We start from the raw sequence: 12,274 nt of genomic DNA on the forward strand, positions 1-12,274 counted from the left end.
TCTGTTCACAGCAGTAAAACCCTACCTAAGACCATGTGGATTTTAATGTTATACTTGGTCAAGTGTCCTGGAGGCAGACAGGACATTAGTGTTATTCTTGGTGTAATGGGAGGCCAGCTGGATGCTGAGAAACCATTCCTGTTTTAAGAGACTTACTATATATGTCTGGAAAAACAATAACAATAAAAGAAAATGCATGTATAAAATTGAGGCTCAGCTATGGCACAGGTCTGGAGTTCCATGATACTCATCACAGAACTGGTAGAGATTCCAAAGTCTCTGGTAGTGGGACTAGCTGTTGAGCCCACTTCAGTAGGTAAGAATTTGGAAGTGAATGCCAAGGGGAAGGTGGGAGGGAGAGCTCCTGGTGCAGGCAGTGGCAGGCTGCAGGTAAAAAAAAAGAAATTCCCAATGAGGCTCAGAACAAGTTACTGAATAAACCTCTTCCCATTTGAGGGTCATCACAGAGCTAGGAGCTCTGTGTCATAATGACTCTACTGTTTGCACATTGCATGATTTTCTACCTTTCATCAGGCCAGCCGTGAAATGCCAACCACTGTGACTTCCGTGTGCTGGATACTCTGTGCAGAAGACAGGGACAAAGTTCTACAGAGAAAGAATCATTGGCTAAATTTATAGCATTTGTAACTTTTCTCATTTCTGTGACCAAATAGCTAAAAACAACTTGAAAGAGGGTTCATTTTAAATCACAGATTATGAGATTCAGGCCATCATGGCAGGGAGGCAAACCGGGGAGCCAAGACAGGGGAAACACTGGGCTGGAGTTTCCTCTCTCCCCTTCTCGTTCAGTCTGGTTCATGTGATGGAACCATCCACATTCAGGATGGCTTTTTCCTCTTGTGTTAAATAGACCTGAGATCACTATCATGGATCTGCCCAGAGGTGGGCCTCATCAGTGCCTACATGTTTCTTATTCCAATCAAGTTGAAAATCGACACTCAAGCTAACTACCATGCTCTCCTCTGCTTGACTTCCTTCTGAAAAGCAGAATTTTAATTCTTCCCTTTAATTCTTCACAGCGAGAACTTCACACTGGCATCCTTAGCATCAATCTGCCCTTGGCACTTATGTCTGCAGAAGGTTAACAGCTGGTGGGCATTCTGCACATTTTCATAAGTTCAGTGTTTAATTAACAAGTAAATGCTAATCTCATCAGCTCTTATGCAACCAGTAGAATATCCAGGGCTCAGAGAATGAGCAGACGGGTGGCAGCACCATCTCTCCATGACCACTGTGGGATATCTGTTCAATTCTATCTGGAGGGCATCGTGAAAGACACACAACCCTTTCTAAGCCAGTTATGCGTTAATAGTTTAGCTGTTGATAGTTAAACAACCACCACAGAACCCTACAAACATTAAAATAACCCATTAGAGGGATGCAAATTTCTTTCTAAAGTTACAACCGGCTACTGGAGACTCTTATTCAAACATTCCTTTATTGGATGTTCAAGAGCATATGTCCTAATTTGCATTTTCCTGAAGGTGAGGCGGTTGGACAACTCTGAAAATATTTATTATATTAGCCATTTGTGTTTCCTGTTCTCAGAACTACCTGTTTTGTTCATTGGCCAATTTATTGATTACCAAGCAGATTTATGATTTTTAGTGTTTAATTGGTACATTTTTATACATTCTGGATATTCTTCAAGACTGACTCTTATAGCTGACAAAGATTTTTTTTAAAGATTTATTTATTTATTACATATAAGTACACTGTATCTGTCTTCAGACACTCCAGAAGAGGGAGTCAGATCTCGTTACGGATGGTTGTGAGCCACCATGTGGTTGCTGGGATTTGAACTCAGGAACTTCGGGAGAGCAGTTGGGTGCTCTTACTTACTGAGTCATCTCACCAGCCCAACTGACAAAGATTTTATCCCATTGTATAGGCAGTCTATTTTCTTTGCTAATAATTTTCTTTTATGTGATTTCCTATAACATCATTTGTCAATTTTTGGGTCACTTCCTGTACTACTGGAGTTTTGTTTCACAGATCTGTATCTATGTCTATAGCTTCAAGTGTTTCTTCTTTTCCCTATCAGTCTTAGCATTTCAGTTTTTGACTTAAGAGCATGGATAAATTTGAGTTGATATTTGTATGGGGTGAGAGATATGATAACTTCAGTTGGAATGACTATCAAGACAGCGAATGACAAGGCACGTTAGAGAGGATGTTTGGAAAGAGGAAGTTATTCATTGCTGGTGCAGCCAATCACAAACATAAATCACAGTGGTTTTACAAAACACTAAAAATAGAACCACCATATGAACCAGATATACATCTCTGGGTATATACCTAAGGGGCTCTGTAGCTTACTTAAGAGACATTTGCACACCCATGTTTATTGCTGTGGTCTTCACAACAATAAATTTCATGAAATCAGCATGGGTAGCCATAAAAATAGGAGTGGATAATGAAAATGTGAAAGACACACACACAGGCATTTTATGAAGCTATAAAGAAAAAGGAATTATGAAATTTAAAGGAAATAGGATGTGGCTGAAAATCATATTAAGCAAGATATGCCAGACTCAGAAACACAAATAACACACATTCTTTCTCATATGTGGATTACAGATCTTAATTTTCAAAATGAGACAGGGTCTTATTTTGTAGCTTCAATTACCCTGGAACTCACTACATCAACCTAGCTGGCCTTGACCTTGTAATGATTCTCCTATCTCCGTCTCTCAAAAGCTAGGACTGCAGGTATACATTCATGTGAGAGTGAACACGTATACACTGTGAAGGGATCATGAACTGAAGCAGGGTTTGGGGTAGGTAACAAAGTGGAAAGCATAATTCTGGGGATGGAAGGGTTCAAGTGAGGGGAGAGATGTGGAGGGGGGAGTGAACAGGGGAGGAGGGTTACCCGAAACAATGCATGTATGAAAATACATTAGGGAAAGCTGTCCCTTTTTCACACTAATTTTAAAAGTAAATAAAAATGACAAATACTTTCAAGTTTAGCCTTCACACTCCCTACCATATCCAGTCTTCTGAGAGGGGAGACAGACACTGGTTCATTTGTAGCTTTGAAAATTTCCCAGAATCACCAGAGAGTTACAAAAAACTTGCTAGTGAGTGTCAAGTAGGAGTTTGAGAAGCCTCAGGGAGGGTGGTGGCAATAATAATGAAGAACTACCAATTTCATCTTGATAGAACTTGGGGGGTCCACAGTCTATGAACAGGGGGGATCAAGAGATGTGTTATTAATAATAAAGAGGCTGGAGTCTCTGAGGCCAAAAAGGGAGGCACATGAAAGATCATAGTATTTTTATCAAAAGTAACAGACTCAACTCCTCCACATCAAAAACAAACACAGCTTCTAAGGCACAGGTGTGTAAACTATTGCTTTGAGAACAGGGCTGGATTTGTAGTGGAGCCACAGTGATAAACTTAATGCTGAAGACTCAAGAAGTGGGCTGAAGAGAGTTTGGGAAGACAAGGTGAGTCTAGAAAACCACGCATATTCTCATAGTTAGCATGCTATTTGTATTTCATGTGAATGATATTTTAGCTGCACATATGTCTGTGTACCTGCATATATCAGATTGTGCATGCCTGATGTCCAACTTAGGTAGCCTTTCACATTTTCCTTTGTATCCCATGAACAAGATGAAACATTGGCTTATTTCTGTTTCCATTCTGGCTTTCTAAGACAGCTTTTATAGTGACCTAGCTAGCTAGCAATACTTGAATAATATGGAACAATAAATAAAGAGATAATTTTCATATCTCAAACTAGTCTTCAGCTAGCATATAAGTTATAAAACTGCACAATAGTTGGCTTAAAATGCAAATAAGTAATACTTTTTCCATCTGTTAGGTTTCAAAGTTTCATATATTCAAATAGATTTAAAAGTTGTGTTAAAAGTATTTTAAGGGACTGGAGAGAGATGGCTCAGTGGTTAATAACACTGGCTGATCTTCCAGAGGTCCTGAGCTTAATTCCCAGAAACCACATGATGAATTATAACCATTTATAATGAGATCTGGTGCCCTCTTCTGACCTGCAGGAGTTAAATAAATCTTTAAAAAAAACCATGGTTTAAAAATATTTTTACTGTCCTTTACACGAAAACCTAATACTCGCATTCACTGCTACAAGTGGTCTGAAAATCAATGATGATTCAAAAACACTTGACAGAAAGGGACAAGCAATCCCATGGAGAATTATGGAGTGACCCCAACACTTTTTCTGGGTGCAGTGGTACACATTCACTTCCCAAGCTATTCAGAAGATTCAAGTAAGAGGATATTAAGTGTGAGGACAGTCTAGGCTACAGATTGAGGCCTCATCTCCACGGCGAAGAAAAGCCATCCAACATTGTAATAGTGGTCAAATGAGTGCCTTGGTTGCCCATGTGATACCTCAATTAACACCTAGGCTGTCTCTCCTGCTGGCCTAAAGGGTGCTAGAAACCACGGTTCTTCAAATATCCGCCAATGGTCCCCTTGCTTTTGAAAAGATGATGTAAGCCGTTTCAATCCAATGAAAACACTTCCCAAGGGAGTTCTGTCTTTGAAGCACCTACCAAAAGCTGTCCAGCGAAGCAGACAAAGAGGATGAAGATGAGGGAGAGAAATGCAGCTCCAAAGGAGAAGCCAAGGATGGACGTTCTACCAGGGAAGAAAAAGCAACAGGTTAGTTCAGAGGTTGTGTCCATCACTCTGGAAAATACCAGTGATGCTTCTCACCCAACTATGAGTGTACTAAATCAGGATTGCGACCATTGATTTTTTTTCTTTTTTAAATGAAACGAACTCAAATGAAATGTATGTCCTTGGAAGAGTGTTGACAGCCACGGTGGAGCAACACACTATGAATGAACCATTCCTATGGCACTGATACGTCATGGAAGAAAGGACCATTCTATATGGCTCACATTTTGTTTGACTTTTCAATATTCCGTCTGTCCAAACTTTCCCCTGATTGGCCCCTTTCCTGCTAGAGGTATCCTAGAACGTATTGTTTCTATGGAGACCACCATGATTGCCTGGAACATCTCATCCTACCCTTATCACTGGAATCCTGAGGACACTGAATCTCCCATGTCCTCCATACCTCTCACTGAGATTCAATTTTATTCAACATGGACACAGTCAAGTGTCTCCTGATCTTCTAGGATTTCATAGGGCAGGTCATGTACATGCTTCATCAAGCCAGCAAACGTGAAAAGCATGTCCACCAAATTAAACCTGTCCAGACGTTTTTTCAGGCTAGGCTCACATATCGGTGGATAAAACACTTACTTGTAAGGATGAAGACTAGAGTTGCATCCTTAGCTTCTACATAATAAACCACGTGGGTATGGAAGCCCACATTCCTAACACTCAGAGGGAGAGACAGTGGATCTCTGGGATAAGTCAGCTGACCATACTAGTTGCATTAGTGAATTTCAGGTTCAACAAGAGATCTTTTCCCAGTAAATAAAACAGAGAGCGATAGACAACACCAAACATCAACATCTGACCTCACATGCATGAACTCACAGGACACACACACACACACACACACACACACACACACCACACAAATATATATGATAAAAAGAACTTTATGTATTTCTGAGTGGTACTTTAAATAACTAAAGAACTCAAAATCTTCAAAAGTCCTTAAATTCCATCCTAGAATTCAGGACTAAGACAAGGGTTAGAAGCCATTCTTCAGACCTTAGAGTTGTGAGCTGCCATGTGGGTTCCGGGATTTGAACCAGGGTCCTCTGGAAGAGTAGTCAGTGCCCTTAATCATTGAGCCTTGAAGTGATTGGAAGAACCAGATACAAATGACTAAATAAACCTGCAACCACACTCTAGGACACAGCCTGAGACTCTAAAAGAGCAACAAGGCAAGCAGTTGGGGTACTGAGTAATACTTCAAGACCTCATAATCGGGCACAATATCTCTACCCACTACCCCACTCCCCTATACTATTTCAAGACATGATTATGGTGGCCTTGACAAGAGCTGCAAGCTTCTGTTCAAACCAACACTGAGCACTGTGGTATGGTGCTTTCATGTAAGTCCTTATAAAGCAGTGTACGTATTTCAGACCTAGACTGTCGACAGGCATCATGTGCCCATCATGCTTCAATTCCACAAAAACGAGTGAGATGGGACCTCAGGGTTATGTAGAATCTAGCAGAGGTAGATGCTAGGTGCTTCCTAAATTGTCTTACTCAGAACGTTGTCCCCTCACAGAACAAGCCAGGCCTCATTCCCTGGTGAGAAGCCAGCAAAGATCCTGGATACCAGCCTCTGCTCGAGGCTACCAAACACTACCAGAAACTCCTCCTTAGGGGAGTGAATGTGTGCAATGTGTATCTCAGAGGTAGCAAGCAGCCATAATTTTTAGTGGATCCCTCCACAAAACACACATGAAAGCAGGACCGGGTCTTCTTTGGCAGATAAAGGTTCTACCTCCCTCACATCACATGCACACCATGTTCACATGGTTGTATTCTTTAATTAAAAAAAAGATTTATAGTATATGTATAAATGTTTTTCCTGCAGGTATGTATGTATGTATGTATGTATGTATGTATGTATGTATGTATGTATATCATGCAAATGCCCACTGTCAGTGGAAGTCAGAAGTTGGCACTGCATCCTTTGGCGTTAGAGATAGGGATGGATGTTGATTCTGGGAACATGGATCCTCTGCGAGAACAGTAAGTGCTCTTAAGCACTGAGCCATCTCTTCAGGCTTTGTGTAATTGCAATGGCTATTCCCAATTGTTAATGTGACTGTATCTGGAACGAAATATAATCCAGAAATGGAGGGCATATCTGTGATCCAGATCTTGACTTTGGATGACACAATCTTTTGATGCAGATTTTGAGGTATACTGCCCATGAAAAGCTTAGTCCCAGGCAAGGTGGTACATGCCTTTAATCCCAAGAGACAGAGGTCAAGACCAGCCTGGGATAGTCCAAGTTCTAAGTGAAGAACAGTTTAGGTCCAGTCATGGTGGTACACACCTTTAATCTGGGCTACACCTTCTGCTGGAGACCTACATAAGGACATTGGAAGAAGGAAACCTCTCTCTTCTCCCCCTGCTTGCACCTGCCAGCACATCTGTTGGAACCTACTTCTTCAGGATTCCAGCTTATGCAGAAGTCCAGCTGAAAAACCTAGCCTTGTGTGACTGAGCAACTACTAGATTCTTGGACTTCCCACTCACAGATGCCCATTGTTGGGTTAATTAGGCTGCAGACTGTAAGCAATTACTTAATATATAGAGATATTTCATAAGTTCTCTGACTCTAAAGAACCCTGACTAATACAGTAATTATATTTTTTTATTGATAGCTGCTTTTACTATCAGGCATTCCATAATTCTGCTCTGTTTATTGGTTCTGTTTCTTGGATCAATCTTGATAATGCTGATAGGAAATTACCTATTTTATTTGTATTTTCAAATGTAAAAAGTCTACATAACATCTTCAACACAATTCCTGAGCCTGAGGCTCAGGGGTCATTGTGGCAAAGAAGGTGGCAAGATTATAAGAGTGAGATGAATGGGAGATTTGCTGTGAGATTGTTTCCCTAGAAATGTCAGAGAGGCTATACCAAGAAGTGTACACTCTCAACATGGATACCTAAACAAGACCTGGATAACAACACTACCAATAGACATGCTAACATAGAAAGGAAAGCTCATGGGTTTTCAACACTAGACAAAGATCCACAGCAACTGGGAATGCTGAGAGCCAGAGACATGGTCTTCCCCAGGGAAAGCTGCCTGCCTCCAGAATTGGTTTTCCATTATCACATGGTCAACCCTGCGATCTTATGCAATAGCAGTTAAAGAAGATGTCATGAGAACAAAGCACAGGGTGGGGAGTATAGGAGGAGATAGAAGAAAATAATATGATTGGAAGAAAGACATGGAAGAAGAAAAATAATGTAATTTTGATTTCAAAAGTAAATTACAAAAATCTGATATAACATTGTCTTATAATGCAAAAATTTCATATATGAAATAATTTCACCTCTGTTAAACATTTTTTTTTCTAAAATCTGAATGAGTCTTGAAACTTTGCATATTTTGCTGAACTCAAGACTTTGGTTTTTGTTTCACTACTAAGGACTATGATTTCTGTTCATTTTTTACATTTTAAATTTGAATTAAAATAACTTTATTGAAACATATACTGTTCTTTTTATTTGACTGTCATTTATTAACAATATTTTATACTTTCCAATAAATGTATTCAAGGACACAAATATTTCAGAAATTATTCTTTTGGCCAAACCCTACAGCTGCTGATTTACAGCTACTCGTTGTCACTCTTTCCTTAAAGCCTATAATTTCAATTTCCATCTTCTTGTAATAAGAGAATAATTAAAGCTATGATTACCAAATTCTACAGGGTAGTTATTTTTAGTTGGCCCTTATTATTTCTAAGTTCATTATAGCTGATCAGAAACTAAAGTAATTTTTTTTTGCTCTGTGCGTGATAAATATGTCATATTTGTATTATACCATAGGCATTTTGGAAAAGATATATATTTTATTTATTGTTGGTGACAGGGTCTGTTATCTGTAAACTTTTATTGAGAGAAACTGAGAAGTTAGTAAAGTTCTCCAGAGGCTGACTCACTTGACCTGTGAATGTAGAGTTTAATAGTATTTTACACTAGGATGCTCGGCTTGTCAATATATCTGAACATTCCAATAAATTTCCTTTTTTTTCTTCCAAAGAGATGCTGGAGTACATAGAAAGTTATGGTTGTTAAATTTTCTTGGAATTACATCATAATAAAAGCCAAGTGTCTAAGGGAGGGAATCAAATAGTCCTAGCAAGCTTGACATCTATGAAGCACGATGGTTAGCATGGCAGGGTAGCCCTAAGGGCACAGTAGTGCCATGCATACTTGGGTGATAAATAACAGCTCTCTGATTGGATCAAAAGCCACTCAACTGGGGGGGGGGAAGTTGTGTCTCTTACTGGAAATATAACCAACTAACTAGGGCTACTGAAATCACAGATCTTTGAGGAGAACCTACAATCCCTAACTGGATTCTGAATACTTGTCCTTAGACCTGTAGGTAAGTATCCTCACCTCGCATCTAGAAACTTTTTGTTTTTTTGTTTTACAAGAGATAAAAACAATTTCAGAAAACCACAACCAGTAAAAATACAGAGTTGTGGAGCCCAGTCCCAGCAGACACATCTACAATACAACTCCTGCCTCTAAGGCTCAGGGAACATTAAAGAAAAGGTGGAAAAAAAGATTTTTAAGAGCCAGAGAACCAGGGAGTTTGCTATGAGGTTGTGTCTCCTAGTAATTTCAGAAGCTATGTCCACAAAGGATCAACAACATGACTACCTAAACCTGAGCTGAGCAAAGATGACAGTAGGCATGGTAAGGTAGACAAGAAAAGCTCAACCCTCCATAAAGGCAACCAAGAAATCCTTAGAGTACGAGAACCACTCTTCCTCAGCAAAGAACACATCAAATGGTTATCCAATACCAAACAGCCATCCATGAAGACATGTCCCTACAAGAGACGTTATATAGATTGAGCAGGACATGTTTATGTATTTAGAAAGTATATGTATATAACAACAATTAATGAAAAAAGAAGATATGAATTTGAAAGAGAACAAGGAGAGGATTTGAAGGTAGGAGATTACAGGGTGAAATGATGCAATTATATTATAATCTTAAAAAATAGTTTAAAAAGCCAAGGTTTGGCTTTATTAATTTTATTTTTCAATTAGTTTCTGTTTTATTGACTTTAGAAATATTATCTATTCTCCTTTATTTGTTTGATTCTAAATTGTTCATCTCTTTCTGCTTCTACAAGTTGGAAACAGTTAAATGATTAAAAGTTTTTCTCTCTTTTAATGCAAAGGCAGTAATTTCTACCCATCACTTACTATACTATTAGCTATATTAGCTATATTTCACATATTTTAATATATGGCCTGTTACTATTTAAACAGTTAAAATTTCTCTTATGGTTTCTTAGTAGACTTGTGACTTATTCACAGATATATAGTCTAGGGTCAAATACATGGGGATAATTTTAGATATTTTAGATATTTAGATATTAGTAGTTATTTCTTATTTGATTGTGATATGTTTATATATCCAACTCTAAGATTTTAACTTTCTTTAATTTATTTCAACTTTATTAGATCTTTTCAGGATTTTTCTGGGTTTTTAGAAATTATATATTGGTCAATATTTCATGTATAGTTGAAGAAAATGTGTTTTGTGGTTTGCTTTATAGTTTCATGAAACAGTAATTAGGAAACTAATAATTTTATTCCAATACCCATCCTTGTTTGTAGAACAAGGGGTGGATCAGCTTTTAAAGCATCCAAAGGCACTATGCAAGCTGGCAATGGAGGAAAGCAAGCAGCAATCCTACCCAGTTGTAGAGCCTATGAACCAGAGTAATGGCCACCTCTATAAGATATCCCTAGCTGTACAGTAGTGGCATATTAATCTTGGTGGTAACCACATTAATTGGATTTATTACTACTTACTAGAAGGGAGTTCAACTGAAACCTACCCAATTTTTTGTTTGCTGGAGAGGTCATGGACTCTAGAAGAGAACCTGCTAATGTCATTTTCCTAAATCCTTATAGCAGGGAACACTGGCACCCATGTTATTATTGTCCACATAGACATTCATGTCTTCCAAGGTTGTTATGTTCTGAATGCTTGTGTGCTTCTAAAATCACATGTTAAACTCTTAGTACCAAGGCAATGACATTTGGATAAGGGCCCTCTGGGATGTGAGTAGATCATCAGAGTGGAGATAGTCTCCAACCATAAGAGGTTCCTTATCAGAACCTATCTAACTCTGCCACCCTCACAATGGACTCCAGTTTTCTAAAATCCTATGAAATAAATTCCTGTTGTTTACAAAATATGAAGTCTAGATGGTACTTCGTAACAGCAGACACCTGGGGACAAGAAATACCACAAGTCAAAGTAGTGGTTGGTCAAAAGCTCTTAATTACTACCACTTCTTTCTTTCAAAAAGCGTGCTCTGGCCCATTAAGCATAACAAGATGTTTTTGCAACTTAATCAATTTTAATTAACATTCTTGTTGCAAAGCTGTTTCTTTTAAACATATGAGTATAATTGATTTATATACTTACTGAAAAATAAATTTGACTCTTTCTTGCCATGAAGCAAGAAAAATTATACCTTTTAGTGGTGATGTTTGACTTTAGCAGTTTAATCAGTTGTATTGTTACATTCATGGAAAGGGCTGATTGGAGACCAAGTCCTTTCCCCCTCTGTGATTTTGCCTTTATGAGAGAAAGGTGCTCCTAACAAAGACAGAGACTCTCATTCTGGGGGAGAAAAACCCAGCAGGAGCACTGTCTCCTAAAGCCCACAGTGCGTCCCTATCATAAGCCATTGCATTAGATAAATACGGGTGACTTTTTCAGGAATTCAACTCAAGGAGATAAGACCCATGGCATTTCTTCCTCTCCACCCTGACTCGTCCCTCACTCCATGGAAAACTGTTCTACTCTATTTAGATTTTTTTGAGTTGGGTTCATCAAGGGAAATAATGGAGGGACAGAACACTCAATTATAACTTATCATGGAATAATTCGAAATCTCCTTTATAAAGGATACAACTTCAACATGAAAGGTCTTCAGTAGCAATCGAAAACAAAAAGAAGTGAAAGTTTAGGGGACAGAAAGGCATTCACATCCTTGATGTAAAAATATGAGTCCCGGGATCCTCATTTTCCCTCAAACCTGTTCTTTCCATCATAGGACGTTTTCCTTTTGCAAAATGGCAGGCATTCTTCTAGCTCCTCAAATGAAGCACACAAATAAAACTCCGCAAAACAACCCTCTGAGAGTTTTCATACCTGACCAAGCAGCAAGAATCATCTGTATCAGGTTTTATACTACAGCTCAGAAGTAGACCTTTTTTTTTTTATCACATTCAGTGCCATCTCCATGAAAACCACCACATCTTACTTGGTCCTGTATCTTTCCTTCCCATACATCACCCCCAGTGCACAGCCAGATCGTGACCTCTGCTTTAAATCTCTCATGGCTCCTCAAAGCACTGGGTAAGATATCTGTAGTTCTTAGGGTAGGCTGCAGTACAGGAGCTACCAAAACCAGCCTGGACACTGCTTCTCCTATCCCTTTAGATACCTGCTCTCCCGAGGTGTGCTCTAGGTTTTGATTACCCACCAAAGCAAACTACCTCTATCATAGCTACCCTCATTACGAATGCCAAGGGAAT

General features: G+C 38.9%; 1 protein-coding gene across 2 annotated transcripts in view; it reads right to left on the minus strand.

The window, feature by feature from the left end:
• Nucleotides 1-12,274, minus strand: part of Adcy2 (adenylate cyclase 2) — a 379,558-nt gene that overhangs the window by 64,656 nt on the left and 302,628 nt on the right. For both annotated transcript variants that reach the window (XR_001780768.2, NM_153534.2), the window contains exon 15: nt 4,563-4,647. Coding sequence is in view for 1 of the 2 variants with exons in the window: in NM_153534.2 (NP_705762.2) it covers nt 4,563-4,647 (85 nt within the window). In the remaining variant the exon portion in view is untranslated. The remainder of the gene's footprint in view (nt 1-4,562; nt 4,648-12,274) is intronic.

Source organism: Mus musculus, chromosome 13 (assembly GCF_000001635.26).
Source record: "Mus musculus strain C57BL/6J chromosome 13, GRCm38.p6 C57BL/6J".
NCBI lineage: Eukaryota > Metazoa > Chordata > Mammalia > Rodentia > Muridae > Mus > Mus musculus.